This window comes from Myotis myotis, unplaced genomic scaffold, assembly GCF_014108235.1.
Source record: "Myotis myotis isolate mMyoMyo1 unplaced genomic scaffold, mMyoMyo1.p scaffold_m19_p_17, whole genome shotgun sequence".
Classification (NCBI taxonomy): domain Eukaryota; kingdom Metazoa; phylum Chordata; class Mammalia; order Chiroptera; family Vespertilionidae; genus Myotis; species Myotis myotis.
This window is the reverse complement of record NW_023416321.1, coordinates 20,800,317-20,818,578: the sequence shown is the minus strand read 5'-3', so window position 1 is coordinate 20,818,578 and position 18,262 is coordinate 20,800,317. Positions and strand designations below refer to the sequence as shown.

Genomic DNA, 18,262 nt, shown 5'->3' with positions numbered 1-18,262 from the left:
TCATAAACATGAAGTTATTCATTTAACTAATATTTACTGAGTACCCAGGTACCAGACACTGTACTTATGCACTGGAGATATAGCAGGGAACAAAGTAAGCATTCCCTCAAAGGATGGGAAGAGACAATACTGTTAAGTGTTATTTTAAAAAAGTAGAATATGGGGGTGGTAAGGATAGGCCATCTGAGACATCCTTTCTCATGACATCTGATGAGAAATCTTAAAGAACGTTAGGACTTAGGTCATAAAGGTCAGAGAAAAGCAGAAAGGGGTACAAGCAAAGACCCTGGAGCAGGAGAGGGCTTAGGGGGTTCCAGAAATAGCAAGCAGGTCAGTGTCGGTCAAGCAAAACCAGGAAAGGAAAATTGACAGAAGATTAAAGGTAGCAAGAAGCAGATCATGGATCTGGAGAACAGTTTCATGCTTTCTATGGAGATCTATAATTCCACAAAAACTTAGGTCATGAGCCAAATGATGCTAATGTCATCATTTCTTCCTGCTAACAGGTTACTGTACACGGGAACCATATTCTATCAATCTCTGTATTTCTGGTGGTTAGCATATAATTGGCATTGGAATGTTCAAGATCAGATTCAGAGAAGTATTTTTCTTATTACCACAGAGTTTACATACAACATCAATCAATTATCATATAGCTAGTACCTCCAAAGCTTTATAACAGTGATGGTGAGATGTAGCATTGCAGCTACCATACTACTGGTCAATAAGGAAAGGGAATAAAATGATTTAGTATGTTCATTCTCACTACTGGGATGAAAGGCTACATACAATAGTAGCATCGTAGTATTGAGTTCCTATCTCAGATTATTTAAAGATAAGACACCAGGCTTACCTCTAACTCAGCCTGGAATTAGAATTCATTCAAGGAGTCAGGAATAACTCAAAACCAAAAAGAAACAAAACTTGAATTATTCTATTTCACATGTAGGCTAGCACCACCTTATTTCCAAGGCCCACCAACACAGCTTATTTACAGCTGTTATAACCTGAACACCTATGGCCTACGAAGGTAGTTGAGAAAAACAACTTGTGGCTGAAGAAACCAAGGATGAGTTAATTTGCTTGAGGTAACAGGTAGACATATACTGAATGAACAAATAATAGTTAGTAATAGAAAGAAATGGAATTTGAACCAGGTCTGACTGGTTCAAAGGCCTGTAATATCCACATCCATGCCCCTACTCTATCAGGCTTGCACCCAATTCACAAATGTGGAATGGAAATCCTCGTCTAATTAGATCTCATGGGCTAAGCAACTTACGGGTGCACCATCCTAATATTCAGATAAGTTTTCTCAAGTTCAAGAACAAAATAATTTAGTCCTGCTTTACAAATATATATATATTTCATAAGTCAAATATTAATACCCAATGCTAAAGAAATTACGACTAAAGCATAAAAGCTGTGAGTTTAATGAAAACAAAAAGAAATCAGTTTAAGAACCTGGTAGTATTTTTAAAAAAGGAAACAGTACTGACAATCAAATGAGGAACTGTACCAGTGTTAGGGGTACACTAGCCAAGCATAAAGCATCAATCTTTCTTATTTGGAGTTTTTTTGACAACAGAAAGTCTTGAGTTCAAACACATCATACTAGCCAGGCCATTCAGACTATTTATAATGGTCAAGACATTAAATTATAAAGCTGTATTTTTGGGGGATAGTTTATTTTTTCATCTATAATATAGGGTTACTTCAGCACTTTGACTATCTCAGTACACTGAAACCCCTAAGGTTTGGGGGTATTTAATCTAGAGCCCAATCAGCTAATACAACTGTAGATTAAAAATGATGACAGTGTAGGCGTAGGAAAAGCCTATTTTTTCTACTAAATTATTCATTAAGCATTTTGGTTTTAGTTTCAATCTAAAATTCTTCCAAAAGAAAAAAAAAAATGTTTAAGAACTTCATATTCAGTTTCTGGAGTCATTTCATATATATAAATAAATGTTAAGGGGGATGAACTGAATGTTCTATAGTTTTCCTGAATTTTAGAGGCAACTAACAATATTAAAGTTTTATTTTCCTGTCAAAGTAACTAGTAGGGATGAGAATAAAGGTAAAGTTAAGTTAAACAAAATTAACTGCCCTTAGGTATATTTTAAAGAGCTAAGAATCTTTAAACCATTACTTTTCACTTCAACATAGGCAGTTCTTACTTCTCTAGAACTAAATTCCGTGCCACAAATCTGAGGATTTTTGTTTAATCTTACCCTCAATTTATGAATTATACATGATTAATATTTCATTTCCAGAGTCAGGCTAATTTGATGACAGAAATAAACCTGCTAGAGGCTCCTTAAAATGACACTGAAGGCAAAATGATTTTAATATTCAAAAGACGACTAAATGAAATTCTAAAATGACACTGAACATCTAAACCACTTTCAAAGTGAAAGAAATGACATTTCTTTAAGGTAGTGCATTTTTTCCCTTCTTTTAAATAGATGGGGCCATTCTAAATATTACTTACCAATTTCCTTCCCTATTTCAAAGGAAACCACGAAGTATTAAATTTGGAAGAAATAATTCAGCACACAATTTCAGAATGTTAAGAATTTTACATTTAGGGGAACTTTTTTTTTTTTTAACTAACCAAACCCTTGCAGAACTGCTGATCTTCAACCCAACCAGAAACTGCATTACTCAAAATCACTTACCTTGAGAAAATTCTTGACTCGCTCAGGATCATAGCAGTTGCTTTCTCGGCAGATTCTTTCTACTTCTTTGATCTGCCCAGTCTTGCAAGCTGCCTGAATATATTTAAAGTGCACATCTGGATCCTGACTAAAGTTGACAATGGATCCCAGAAAATAAAAGAGACCTTAAAAATCAGATAATTGAAATTAAGTACAGGTGCACTTTTGAGAATAACAGAACTGTATAATATTTAAGCAATTAAAAAACATGTTATTTCAATTACACCTCAATTTTACAAAAAATAAAAAAACACATACTCAATACTCCCAAATAAAAACTGGTTGCTCAAAAAACTCCATAAGGATACTAATTAATCTAGTAATTAGTTCAATAAATGGATTTGCACCTTAATCTTGAAAAAAAAACCCAGAAAATTCAGCCTGGCCAGCGTGGCTCAGTGGTTGAGCGTCGACCTATGAACCAGGAGGTAATGGCTCGATTTCTGGTTAGGGTACATGCGTAGGCTGTGGGCTTGATCCCCAGTGTGGGGTGTGCAGGAGGCAGCCCATCAGTGATTCTCTCTCATCATTGATGTTTCTATCTCTCTCTCCCTTTCCTTTCCTTTCCTTTCTGAAATTAATAAAAATATATTAAAAAAAAAACAACACAAAAAATTCAACCCAATGTTTTCTAATAATAGAGAAATAGGAGGCAGCTACTTAATACCAAACTAATTATCACATTATATTCCATATGATAAGTTTTAAATGAAGACCCTTATAGCAGATGTTTTTCCATATGCAGTTAATAGGAAACATACAAAAGTAGTTTGAAGAGAATTTAATGCAGTGCTGTCAATACAGTAGCCACTAACCACATGTGGCTATCAAGCACTTGAAATGTGGCTAGTGTGACTAAAGAACTAAATTTTTAATTATATTCAGTTTTAATTACTTCAAATTTACATAGCCGTATGTGGCTAGTGGTTACTGTACTGAATGAAATAGTATCAGTTTAGTGCATAGCTAACATACAGAAACAGAAAACTAGTAGAAATCTTATTCCTTCTGTCTAGAATAATACTATAAAAAGAGGAAGAAAAGGTAACTGGGACCAGAAGTTTGGCTAATGAACCCAAGAGCCACCCAACAGTGATTACATTAGTACTCAGTACAGCAGTGGTTTTCAACTGGGGGTGATTTTCTTCCCAGGAGACATTTGGCAATGTCTGGAGACATTTTTGTGTCACAACTGGTGGCGCTGAACCACACTGGCACCTAGTGAGTAGAAGCCAGAGATGTTGCTAAGAATCCTGCATACACCCCTCCCACCAACAAGTTATCCAGCCCAAAATGTCTGAAGTGCTGAAGTTACACAAACCTGCTGTATAATGACAGGTCACAAAATATCCTTGGTTAGAAACATTTGCCATTATAAGAGTCAGACAACATAGCATGAAAATTTATTATACCTGATCACTAGTCACTAGTATTTTTGTCTTACACAATTATGACAAAGCCACTATATATGTTTGTATCTTAAAATTCTGCTTTTATTTCACCTATAAAATATCCAAGCAATCTTGTTCACTGCATATCCCTCAAATCTGACATAAAAGATGCTCGACATTTATTGCATGATAAAACTTAAAATTGTCCCATTAAATTAAGCTTGTAGAGACAGAATTTCTAATAGCCTGTGATCATAATAATATCCCTCTTGGTTGTCTTAATTAAAACACAACTCAGAAATTCCTAATTACCTTCAAAACTTTTGAAAGATTCAAACAGTTCAATCAGAGACTGAGTTGACAGTTGTTCATGATACTTAGAAGCCACTTGAACACATATCTGCAGATTTTGGCGAATATTGGCAGACAGCATGGCCCTGAGGCATTCTAGGGAGTCTTCTACTGATAAGGATCCAAAGTAGTTCACTAACCACTAGAGGACAAAATAAATAAATAAGCAAGTACATACATGAAATAAAACTGAATCTAATAGTGATATGAAATTATCATCATTCAGAACCACAAACACATTTTTAGTACATCATTTAATCATATCTAAGACCACCTGTTAGGTAAGAAAATGAGATACCTCAGGGTTAAGAAGATGGGTGTGAACAACTGCACGCTTAATATCATATAAATCAGTGAAGTGTTCTAATGCACGTTGCAGCAGACCAGCCTTTTCACACAGCTGAGCAATATGAGCCCGGTCATAGTGTGTGAACATCTGATTCCCTAGAATAGCATCTGCAACCTATAAAACCACAAACAGAATAAGTTTATTTTACAAGCCCATTTATATCAGTAATTCTATATCCAGATTACATATAAAGATCCAATAACTAATTGATAAAGAAGAGAAAATACAAAGGAATGTTAACTAAATTTTCTTAAAGAACAGTCATCTCAGTTGCTTCAAATAACAATCCAAGAAGTTCTGAGTAACTACTAAAACAGTGTTGAAAACACCTTAAAAGTATGAACGCATATATATACCTGAGGTGCGTGCATAAGGTTCATCTCAAGCAACCTAGTCTGTAAAGGACCTTCAGATGGGCGATTATTCTTCAGGGCATCAAGCAAGAATGCAGTACACTGCTGAATTAGATTGTATTCCATAAAGACATCCACAATCTGCAAAAATATTTAAAGAATATTGTTTGAGATGTTTAAAAATGGCTTTATGATACTGTTGATAATAGGCAAATGAAAGGAAATTTAGTATTATCTCGTTTTACATATAAAAAATTGCCAGACCAAACAAACCCCAGACTTAAATAATGTTATTTGGACAGCATAACTTCATAATTTAAAAATAAATTTTTGGGCCCTAGCTGGGTCCTTGGTTCAATTCTGGTCAGGGGCACATGCCTGGGTTGTGTGCTCAATCCCCAGTGGGGTTGTGCAGGAGGTGGCCAATCAATGATTCTCATCATTGATGTTTCTCTCTCTCTCTCTCTCTCTCTCTCTCTCTCTCTCTCTCTCTCTCTCTCTCTCTTTCTCTCCCCCCTGCCCTAAAATCAATACAAATATATTTAAACAAATAAAAATAAATAAATTTTTGGCTCTGGCCAGGTAGCTCATTTGGTTAGAGCATTATCCTGATACGCCAAGGTTGTGGGTTTGATCCCTGGTCAGGGCACATATATGAATCAGCCAATGAATGCATAGTAAGTCGAACAAATCGATGTCTGTTTCTGTCTCTCTTTCTCTCAAATCAATTTTTAAAAAAAGGTAGCTCTGGCCTGTGTGTTCAGTGGTTAGAATGTCAGTCACAGGTTTGATTCCCGGTCAAGGGCATGTACCTGGGTTGTGGGTTTGCTCCCCAGCCTGTTGGGGCGAGTGTGGGAGGCAATCAGTATATGTGTCTCTGAGACATCAATGTTTCTCTCTCCACACCCCGCTCCTTCCACTTTCTCTGAAAAGCAATGGAAAAAATATCCTCAGGTGAGGGTTAAAAAAGATAAGAACTATTTTTGTCTTCTGGAGTTATTTTTAGTTCTAGTAAAAACAACTATTATTCCCATACATTTTTCATATGTTTACATATACATCTCTAAACAAGAAGTCCATTTTGTTTGTTTTTAAACTGTATATATAGCCCTGGCCAGGTGGCTCAGTTGGTTGGAACGTCATCCTGAGCACCAAAAGGGTTACAGGTTTGATTCCCAGTCAGGGAACATGCCTGGGTTGTGGGTTTGATCCCCAGTCAGGGTGCATATGGGAGCCAACCAATCAGTGTTTCTCACATTGATGTTCTCTCCTCTCTCTCTCTCTCTCTCTCTCTCTCTCTCTCTCTCTCTCTCTCTCTCTCTCTCTCCCCCTCCCTTCCTCCCTTCCTCCCTTCCTCCCTCCCTCCCTCCCTCCCTCCCTCCCTCCCTCATCAATGAAAGCATATCCTCTGGTGAGGATTAAAAAGAAAAACAAAAAACTGTATGTAGATGGTACCATACTGTCCATTCTTCTGCAACTTGCTTTTTTTGTCTATGCAGATAAGACAAAGCTTTAATTTCTAGAAATTGAATGGTTGACCCATTCTTCTCCAAATTGTTTAAACTCAAATCCCCCCATTCTCTATTGAAATCAACTTCTACCAATACATTTTCATTTCTTTACCTGTGTGATATCAGCAAGAGGTTCTTCATCCTGAACCAACATTTGAGCAAACTGCTGTCCCTGATCTGGACTGATACGCATGACATTTCTCAGCAGAAAGATCCAGTCTGGAGTATATCCAACCTACAAATAGATATAAATTTAAACCCCACCACAAAGTTTCCTTTTTATATAATTTAAAGGTGTTTTTTTTTTCTGCAACAGAATCTTACTAATATAGAACTACTAATGAAAGTACAAATTCAGTTTTAATTTAAGGTGTTCCGTTTGACCTTGGTTTATATTAGGCAAATAGATGCCTTAGTGATAACGTTTGATTAAATAGCTGTAAATTTTTATAATTGGCTTCATTTTTGATGAGTAACTATTTCAAAAAGTTTGTTCTAACAGTTTAAGCATGCCCCTGACATCTTAAATTCTAGTAAGCTGTATAAGAGAAACTCTCCATTTTTTTAATAAGTGTAATTCCATATGTGGGACTAAAATAGGGCTTTTATACTTTTCCCAGTAACTAAAAATTTAAGGAAATTCACTATTAAAGCCACTTAGAGTTTCTACAGGCTAATTTCTCTGTAATGTTTTAATGAATTTTTTGTTAATTCATTAAAGTTTTTGAGACTTTGTTTCATTAAACTCACTTTTTTAGCATACAAAACAATCTTCTGAACTTGACCAGTTTCTGCAAAGCACTGAATGACTTTATTTGGGACATTAGCCCTTAGGTACACACTAAGTGCCAATGTAGGGTCCACAGATTTCACAAGGTCACCTAGTTCTTCAGAACATTCCAGCTGTCCAAAGGAAAAAGAGATTAGTTAGTAATCCATAAGTTGTTTTATAAATGAGCAGTTGACACTACTTCCACTATAAATAATATGATAACATTTAGTTACTCAATTGTCCCAGAATATATTACAAGTATTCAGGGGTTGTGGTTAGTAAAGACTCTTGATTATGTATTCACAGCAATGTCTCAGTAGAATTTTCACACATCCTACTTAAAGACAAAAAGCCCAGTAAGATTTCATACATATAGATATTACCAAATGCCTTGTCAGAAATGTAAATACTTAAAAAGGAGAACCTTGTACTATTAAGAATATTCACATATCTAACCCACATGGCCCCAATTTTTTCAAAATAATGTAACTTTAAATGTAATGTTATCAAATGAAAAAAATTGATACTAAGTTACCAGTTGAGGCTTACCATAAGGACCATTATTAAAATTAGGGTATAATTTGTATGTCTGAAGAATCTAAGCTCCATTATCTTCTTGACTTTTGGATTTATGGTTATAAAGCAGGATACTCTAATTTCACAAGGTCAAACAGATAAAAAATTTTGAAGTTTTAGGTGGTAGACAAGTAGATTCCCTTCTCTATACATTCAACCTGCCTTATTCAGCTGCCCAGTCTGGAAAGCAGTTTCTCTAAAAGAGTTTTGCTTTACATATTAGAGTTGATTTTCTACTTTTAAAGACTATGTGGCTATGTCAGAGAATAGCCTTTATCACTGATCTTCAGTATGGAGAAGTAAGAAGTTGTATTGAAGTATATATCTCTTAACTAAATATGCTAATTAATGAAGAGTTGACCAGTATCCCTTTTACTACAAATAGATCCCATATGACCATTCTCAAAAAAAGGAATAATATCCAGAAAGCTTTCACAATGTTATATAGGTCAACTCAGTTGCCTTGGCTGTCACCATCCTCCCTTACCTTAAACAATTAAGACCTCAAATACTCGCTATTGTGGCTATAACTATTCTTCAGCAGAGGCTCCTATCCAAGCATCCCAACTCTGAAGTACTATTCTCCAGTATCCTACACGACTGCCAGATGCTGGGTTAAGAAACAAGGACTTAGCCCTGACCGGTTTGGCTCAGTGGATAGAGCGTCGGCCTGCAGACTGAAGGGTCCCAGGTTCGATTCCGGTCAAGGGCATGTACCTTGGTTGCGGGCACAGCCCCAGTACGGTGTGTGCAGGAGGCAGCTGATCGATGGATGTTTCTCTTTCATTTATGTTTCTAACTCTCTATCCCTCTCCCTTCCTCTCCGTAAAAAATCAATAAAATATATTAAAAAAAAAAAAAAGAAACAAGGACTTAGAATTAGTCATGTAAAAATACTGCCAACATAGACTCACACTGAAAGGTATAACAACATTATGTTATTCACTACTCAGAGTGCTTTAAATAGTACCACCTCATTCTTGACAATAGCATAAGAAATGGCAATTCAATATTGCCACTTTATTGAGAAAGGCTTTTTTATGTTGGTATGAAAGGAATAAAAACACTGATGGATTGTTCAAACTTGTTAATTGCCTTCAAGTAAGCAACATTTTCCATAATGTGCTCTAGAAAACAAAATACTATTAGATGTTCTATGTGAAAAGAAATCAGTTAAGTATGAATGAATATAAAAAGCACAGAGAAATCCTGCAGTAAAGAAAGCTGGTTAACCTTTTTTAAAGGTTCATATTTAAATAAATTTCAAGAAACTGAGTTAAATATTTTCCCATGTAATGCTAATTTACATACTGTGAAATCTTTCTGGGAATTTTTATCACTGCTAATTAGCCCTGCTGTTTTATCAACATATCTATAGTCCAACATTTTATATAACATGTTTCCTTCTCACACCCAAACATAGTTACTAGTAGCAAATACCACCATTATGATGATACTTGGGAATTTCTCAAAGAAGATATATTTGTATGATTGAAACTACTGTGCATATTAAATGTGGGATGTGAGAGATAGGAATATATGCTTATATCCAAATGAATGTTACATATGTTGACATGAACACATACTGAAGTGTCTCACACTAAGCTTTTCCTGAAGCGAAAGGATAGCAATTTGCTTCCAGGTTAGTGGTTCTAACCACCCAGCACAAATTCTGGATTCCATTTAAAATACTAAACAAAGATATACTACCTCCGCGTTATAAAAGTAAGTTTATGCATCTCACACAATGTCTGCTCTTATTCTATTCCTACAAGCATTAACGATACAGATATTTTGGGGCAGCCTAGATGTTTATAACTTGCTAACGTGGTATTTAAGACAATTAAAGCAAAAGTATGTTAACTAGAGTTAATATACCTTATCTTCTTTTAACCATTTCTCCAAAAGCTGTTTCCGTCCTTGCTGAAGTACAGGCCTACACAGTTCTAAGGATTCATATTTGTTTAGCTGGCCTTGGTCCAAAAGTATGCCAAAATATTGAAGTAGAGGAGAAGTTTGACCTGGCTGGGCTGGGACACTCTGGAATCGACGGATAGTGTCTGGGGTACGGAGGATTCCCTTTAAGAAAGAGAAATGGTGAAGACTCTGTTTAAAGGAGATCCAACATCACACCAAGAACTCCATGGGTCTCTTAAGTCAATCATAAAAGCATGATTCCACCTACTAAGACCAAATTTCAAATCTTCAATATGTTAAGTAATAAAGATTCAGTCAACATCTGTTCACAACTCTGGCCAGGTGTAATAAGGTTATTCAGAATCAGAAACATACCAACCTAATTATAATGTCAATGTGTATCAGAAAGTAGTTACAGCTAGCTATTATTCCAGGTTCATATTAAGTGCAAATTTCCTAATAGTGATCAGGATATAAGGTGTTAATTCATTCAACATAATACAAAGGTGATGAGAATAAACTCAGCTCAATTTCAGACAACTCTTTTTACCATAAATGTAATAGGATCTGTTCAATCCTTCAACTTTGGGAAATAAAATCAGTACTACCAGACAGAGTGCCCTGTGGACCCATCTCTTGTTTCAACAATGTTTGAACAGAACAGACCCATGGACACCCCTTCTTCCAGCCCCAACCACGCTCTAACCTCTTTTCCAGCTGCAACCTTTGGAACCATCTTCTCAGCCATCCGCTGCCTCCAGGACCAGCCAACACCTTTTTTTGAGCTTAGCTCCTTATTGTTGATAAACCATGAGCTCCAAGATTTGTCAAAATTGTTCCACAGAGATGGAAGCCACTGTCAATCGCCTGGTTAACCTTCATTTGCGAGCCTCCCACACCTACCTCTCTTCTGCGCTTCTATTTCAAATGTGAAGATGTGGCTCTGGAAGGCATGGGCCACTTTTTCCATGAGTTGGCTGAGAAGTGGAGGGCACCAAGTGTCTCTTGAAGATGCAAAGCCAGCAGAGTGCCCATGCCTTCTTCCAGGACACGTAAGAGATGCCACAGGATGAGTGTGGTAAAACCATAGTCCTGGAGAAGAACCTGAACCAGGCCCTACTGGATCTGCATGCCCTGGATTCGGCCCATACAGACACCCATGTCTTGGTGACTTCTTATAGAGCCACTTCCTAGATGAGGAGGTGAAATTCATCAAGATGGATGACCACCTGACTAACCTCTGCAAGCTGGCTGGCCCCTAAACTGAGCTAAATTCACCTTCTAGCATGACTAGGAGCCTCTGCAGCCCAGTGGCCTCTGAGAGACCACTGGCATCCCTGTGGTGTCAGGGCTTCTGCCTGAGCCTCTCCCTGCAGCTCTAGGCAGCTTTTTAACCACCCTGAAAGCCCTCTCCCTAGCTGTGGACCAAATGGAAACAGAGCTTTATACAGGGGGAAAAATTGGTAACTATCACTGACAAGGTCAAACAGTATTACAACTAAGTAACTAAACATCATTACATCTACATAAATCATAGATTGCTAGATCTACTTATCTTTCTAACATTCTTAGTTTTAAAAAGCTAACCAAAACTAGAGAACAGAAAAATAATTAACCAAATCTAAAGGCACCAACAAGGAACTCAATCTACCACAGAAAGAATGCAACCTACAGAAGACTAGTTTCTCAGTGGAGAGCTGGCTCCATTTCTAACAGTAGTAGAAATAAAGCATATGAACATTACTCCAAACATGGCAACTTCATTTTCATGGCTATTTACCTTGGGTGCATTAGCAGCCACCTTTGCTGCCTCTGAGTAATTTCCCTGGGCAAAAAGAGCATTAAACTTCCGGGCAAAGAGTTCTTCAGCACCAGCTAAGTTGTTACGTACAGCCATTCTCAGAGCCAAATCAGGATTTTGTAGGACATTGGTGATATAAGGAATTATGTTTTCTTCTTCCACACATACTGATAGAACCTGCAATTTAAAGATTAATGAATAGTTGCAATGTGTTCATTTGGATATCAGTAATACTAAATCTGCTTAGAGCTAATTACTACTGAGTCACAAAGGTATTAAAATTGTGACAGCTGCCTTTTTGTGTGTCATAAAAATATAAAAATTAAATAAAAAGAAAAAAAGAGGCCATAAATGAGAAAACTGGGATGCCTAAAATATGGCCATTCTGTAATATAAATAGCTCCCTATTTCATACTGTCCGACCTCTAATTGCTTTGCTACCATCCATTTAAATGAGCTCTGTAAAACAATTCACTATGATTTATAGATTCTTGAGGAACGCAATCTTGAAAACCTACAGAACGTGACTGAAGAAGCTACAAAATCTAAAGCTTGCCTGGAAGAAGTTTAAGGTATATTCCTTTTAACTGTAGGATTTTTTAATAAGGATTTTTCAGTAATTTTCTTTAACCACATTTACATTCGCACAGGCCAGATTATATATTCAGTGAGGGGAAAGAATCCCTAAATCCTACTGTATAATACAAGGTATACAACAGGTGCTTAATAAAGGTAATAATGTCATCTTGATGGCTTTTGATTTTCAACCAATAGAAATCACACACTCATTCCTTTAGGGCAGTGATTTTCAACTGGTGTGCCACAAGAATTTTTTAAACATGCAATGCCTGACTATTTAGTAAGGGGCACCAACCTCTTTCCCTTAGATTGTCAAATAAAAAAAAGACAACAGCCAACACAACACTAGCCATCTAGTGTGGATGAATCAAAATTATACTTTGTTGTTGTTAGATTGGGACAGAAAATTGTAGGGGAAGGGGAGGGAAACAATTAAGTTCCCAGAATCAAAGTTATAAATATCAAATATATTAGTAAAATTATTCAAGATACTTTAGTTTAAGCATTATCTTAAAAACATCAGCACAGAAAAAAATATATTTTAAGGAGAAACCAAGATGGCGGCATAGGTAAACACGGGAGATTGCTGCCTCGCACAACCACTTCAAGAATACAACTAAAAGACGGAACGGGCATCATCCAGAACCACAGGAAGGCTGGCTGAGTGGAAATACTACAACTAGAAGGGAAGAGAAAAGCACACTGAGACTCAGAGGAGCTGCGGTGCGGAAGTTAAGTGCACAGGTGCGGAGGCGGAGGCGGACGCGGAAAGGGCTGGCGGCTGAGGAAACGGTTGGCTTTTTCAATCGGGAGGGAGTCTCAAACTCCCTACTGCTCTGAACTCCAGTTCCGGTCGAGGCTCTGGGGACCCTGACTGATACGGGGAGAGGCCAGACTGTCTGGCATCGTTCGCATCTCGAGGGCGGCTTTCTCTCAGAGGTGCTTGCAGCGATTACCCGGACACTGAGACTCGGGGCCTCTTAGGGAAGGACTGACGATCAGCCATAGCTGTTTGCTCCACCCTATTGATCCCCTGGGACCCCGCCCTGCCCAAGCTGTGCACGGAGGCTTTTGCAATCTGAAAATTACCTAACAAACTTGCAGCTGGCCCATAGCCCCGGGGCAACTTGCATTCCTTCACAGCTGAGCTCCTGCTGAGTAGCCTCAGGCAAAGGCTAGATTAGCACCTCCTGAAAGTCCAGGAGCCAGTATACCTGGTGGTCAGAGTGGGACCATCCAGATTGCAACCCCTCGGACCCATAAGGGACACACTCAGGGGGCAGACTCAGTGAGCACCAAAGCCCCACTGAAGCAAGTCTTGCCCCGGAGGGGTGTCTCCAGCACAGAAGTTCTCCCACTGCAGACACAGCTGATTCTCACAGCCAACTGGTCAATTCCTCCCAGTGATACCTACCACAATCAAGGCTTAACTACAACAAGACAGTGCACACAGCCCACAAGGGGGTGCACCAAGAGTGTCCACCTCAGGTAATTGGGGAGGCTGAACCACTGGGCCCTATAAGACACCTAGCACAGAAAGCCACTCCATCAACACAGGAAAACACAAAAAATGCGGAGACAAAGAAATAGGACACAAATGACAGAAATGGAGGAAAGCAAACGACTGGATATAGAGTTCAAAACCACACTTTTAAGGTTTTTCAAGAACTTTCTAGAAGCCCCCGATAAATTTAGTAAGACCCTCGAAAAGACTGGTGAGACCACCGATAAATGTAGTGAGATCCTCAAGAAATCTAGTCAGACCCTCAATGTTATGATAAAGGACCAACTGGAAATTAAGCATACACTGACTGAAATGGAGGATATTATACAGACTCCTAAGAGCAGACTAGAGGATTGCAAGAATCAAGTCAACGATTTGAAATACAAAGAAAGCAAAAAACACCCAACCATAAAAGCAAAATGAAACAAGAATCCAAAAATACGAAGTTAGTGTAAGGAGCCTCTGGGACAGCTTCAAGTGTACCAACATCCGAATTATGGGGGTGCCAGAAGAAGAGAGCGAGCAAGATATTGAAAACCTATTTGAAGAAATGATGATAGAAAACTTCCCCTACCTGGTGAAAGAAATAGACTTACAAGTCCAGGAAGCGCAGAGAACCCCAAACCAAAGGAATCCAAAGAGGACCACACCAAGACACATCATAATTAAAATGCCAAGAGCAAACGACAAAGAGAGAATCTTAAAAGCAGCAAGAGAAAGAAAGTCCGTTACCTACAAGGGAGTACCCATACGACTGTCAGCTGATTTCTCAACAGAAACTTTGCAGGCCAGAAGGGAGTGGCAAGAAATATTCAAAGTGATGAATGCCAAGAACCTACAACCAAGATTACTTTATCCAGCAAAGCTATCATTCAGAATTGAAGGTCAGATAAAGAGCTTCACAGATAAGGAAAAGCTAAAAGAGTTCATCACCACCAAACCAGTATTATATGAAATGCTGAAAGGTATCCTTTAAGAAGAGGAAGAAGAAGAAAAAGGTAAAGATAAAAATTATGAACAACAAATACACATCAATCAACAAGTGAATCTAAAAATCAAGTGAATAAATAATCTGATGAACAGAATAAACTGGTGATTATAATAGAATCAGGGGCATAGAAAGGGAGTGGACTGACTGTTCTTGGGGGGGAAAGGGGTGAAGGGGATGCGGGAAGAGACTGGACAAAAATCGTGCACCTATGGATGAGGACAGTGGGTGGGGAGTGAGGGAGGAGGGTGGGGTGGGAACTGGGTGGAGGAAAGTTATGGGGGAAAAAAGAGGAACAAATGTAATAATCTGGTGCTCGCTTCGGCAGCACATATACAAATGTAATAATCTGAACAATAAAGATTTAAATTAAAAAAACAAACAAACAAAAAACATCAGCACAGCAGTGGAAAGAAAAAGATCTCTGGCTTATCAACTTCATGATTATTAAATTGTCATTAACCTAGTTCACCAAAAGGCAAGTCATTCTTGATATTTTCCAGGAGACACACATGCAACTGAATAAATGAAAGCTACTGAATTTTTAAAGTCACTTTTGTGCCAGACAAGGACTGGTGTAGAAATACGATTAAACAAAGAAAAGCCCCTTTCCTAATGAAGAACAGTGACTAACACAGTTAAGCAAGCAATTGTAATTCATTGTGGTAAGTGCTATGAGGAGGGCTACATAAGTTGTAGGGACATAAAGCAGTTGTAGAGTTGAGGTAGGGGTTGGCCAAGTAGGGACAGAGTATTTGCCTCTTCATATACACCCCATTTCTTGGAAATTAACAGAACAAAGGAGAAAAAAACCTACTAATTAACTTCCTCTGCTTACTACCTGGGAAAAATACTAATTTGGAGGAAAACTAAGTCAAAACCAATAATAGTATTGTTATCGAAATTCTAATAATTTGTTAGAGAATAGGATACTCCTGGGGTAGAATATTTTAATTACATTAAAATACTAAAAAAATACAGAAAAGGGATCACTTGCTAATGGTATGAAAAGGTTTGCCAATCATGACAGACTCAGATCAGCTAATATTTTCCCCATCTAACTGGATAACTTGCCAGGTACCCCATAATAGCTACTGTAACATATCACCTTCCCACATTAAATATTTATTAATAGTTAGGAATAGTGATGTAGGAAAAATTCTTTTCCTTGTAGTTAATGATTTATCTTAGAAGTTATAGAAAGAAAACTCCTATAAAAAGTATACAGTCTGTCAAATGTGGCCCTAATAGTTTCTTTGAAAAAGAGTCACTTCTTTTGACAATAAAGACACAATCCTAGGTGGCTATATGCCAGTTTTTCTCTTTGAGACAGGATTAAAGAGAGAGAGTTTGTATCCTATGCTTCGTATTTTTAGGTATATATTATTTTCGGACATCTAAAGTTTCCATTTACTTAAAAAAATGTTAACAGCAATAAGTATTATTTTGTAGCTTAATTTAAGTCTCAAGGTTTCCTTACTTGTCCCTTTCTGTTTACTCCAATTATTCCAGCTGTGGCTTCATGAGGTGCAGTAACAAAGATTGTTTCTCCACTGATTCTATTCATGTAGATGCACGTACCAGTCTCAAGGTCATATAGGTGGATATAACCATACTTAGTAATCAAGAATACTACATCATGCTTTTCACTGATCTGTATAAAGAAAATCAACACTTAAGTAAAATAATGAATCCACAAACAGAAAATTTAGACCAATTCCATTTTAGAGATGGTGAAATTCTAGAACTCTGACAAGAGATTTACATTACAAATTAAAAGCTAATATTAATGGTTTCCTCATTCTTACAGAACATTTAAATATGGCACAAATAAGGGTCTTACATAAAACATAAGAATATGAATAAGATGTCTAAGATAAAAAAAACAATTTTGAATGATTTAGGATAACCCAGTTTACACATTAGAGTATTACTTTATCAAGTTTCTCTAATAAACTTTATTTTAAAATAAAAGTTACTCTTTTAAGCTCCACTTAAATCATACTGACTGACTAATAATAGTTTTGGAGTTAATTTTGTTAAGAGGAGAGATTTCAAAGGTCCCTTTGCTTTGTTTAAAATACCTGCATTGCAACAGGAAAGTCATTTTGTGCTTCTGGAGGAAAGAAAACATCCACAGCCTTCTTTGGAAAGGGCTGGTTCCCTGTAGGTGGGGTGCCAACTTCAATGATATGCAACTGTTCAAAAGAAAATAAAACTTATAGAAACTTAGATCCTTTAGTAGTTATCATAGTAGCTTTATTTGTTGCTCTAAACTGGAAACAATCAAAATGTCCTCCAATAGGTTTAATATTCACCATTAATATTTCCATGGTAGGTTAATAGTAATAAAAAGAACTCTCATGGACATTATGCTGAGTGGGGTGGAAAGCCAATCTCAAAAGGTCACATACTATATGATTCTATTTATACAGTATCTTGAGTGACAAAATTATAGAAATGTAAAGCAATTTAGTGGTTGTCAAGGGTTAGAGATGGTAAGGGAGTGGGAGTACCTATAAAGAAGTAGCATGAGGGAAATCCTTGAGGTAACAGAATAGTATGTATCATGTGACACAGAATTATAAAATTATACTAATGTTAATTTATTGTTTCTTTATATACTATATGTATAGCATGTAAGACATACATACATTTCATTTCAACTGTTAAGGGAAACTAGGTAAAGAACACTTGTACTGTATTTACAATTTCCTATGAATGTGTATTATTTCAAGATAAAAACTTTAAAGTCAGTTGAATAGCTGAAACAATCACACCACAATCTATCTTAAATTAATGGCATAAAACGGTAATATATAACCCACAAAGGTGCTTTCTCATAGTTTCCTATTATAACTTAGCATTTGGGTCCCCAAATAGAGACCTAACTGTTAAATTCTTTTCAGCCTATACATCTACTCTAACACAGAAGGAAAGTATGTGCATAAGCTGAGTGAGCGGTCACGCTAATCACATAGACCTCAAAACCTGGATGAAAACATTTTGGTTTAAAATCGCTATCTTAATGTTTTCAAATAGTTACCATGGAAAAATATGAAGACTTTAGGGAGTCTAGTCCGGCAGTGAGGGCTGCAGCGCTGTGTCATCCAACACTGCAGTGAGAGTAGCAGCCGAGTTCTCAGGGTTCTGCGGCAGGGCTTTTGGCTGCAGCTCTGGCGAATGCCCATTTTCCCTGATTCCTCATCTTCCAAGCTTGGTCCTAAACATTCCAAGCTATTGTAAACTATCCATAATCCTCTCAGTAAATTTTCTATGCTCGAATCAACCAGATCTGTTTCTACTGTCTGCAACTAAGAATCATAACATACAAAGTACTTCAATTTGTCCAGGTGATTCCAATGTAGAGCCAAGATTAACAAGCTCTGACTTAGGGCAGTGTTACTCAAATTGTAGGCCACATTCTACCTAGTCATGTAGAATATTTAA

The 18,262-nt window shown here is 37.2% G+C and overlaps 1 protein-coding gene across 8 annotated transcripts in view; it reads right to left on the bottom strand.

Moving 5' to 3' along the window:
* The window catches only part of CLTC (clathrin heavy chain), a 68,571-nt gene that overhangs the window by 25,968 nt on the left and 24,341 nt on the right, over window positions 1-18,262 (bottom strand). For 7 of the 8 annotated variants that reach the window (XR_004972791.1, XR_004972792.1, XM_036340161.1 and 4 more), the window contains exons 5-14: window positions 16,897-17,010; window positions 16,293-16,466; window positions 11,721-11,918; window positions 9,902-10,102; window positions 7,426-7,578; window positions 6,788-6,910; window positions 5,168-5,305; window positions 4,761-4,925; window positions 4,424-4,604; window positions 2,682-2,845 (exon numbers count right to left, since the gene is read on the bottom strand). Coding sequence is in view for 6 of the 8 variants with exons in the window: in XM_036340161.1 (XP_036196054.1) it covers window positions 2,682-2,845; window positions 4,424-4,604; window positions 4,761-4,925; window positions 5,168-5,305; window positions 6,788-6,910; window positions 7,426-7,578; window positions 9,902-10,102; window positions 11,721-11,918; window positions 16,293-16,466; window positions 16,897-17,010 (1,611 nt within the window). In the remaining 2 variants the exon portion in view is untranslated. Of the gene's footprint in view, window positions 1-2,681; window positions 2,846-4,423; window positions 4,605-4,760; window positions 4,926-5,167; window positions 5,306-6,787; window positions 6,911-7,425; window positions 7,579-9,901; window positions 10,103-11,720; window positions 11,919-16,292; window positions 16,467-16,896; window positions 17,011-17,858; window positions 17,972-18,262 lie in introns of those variants that run through there. The other variant, XM_036340163.1, reaches the window with a different exon arrangement.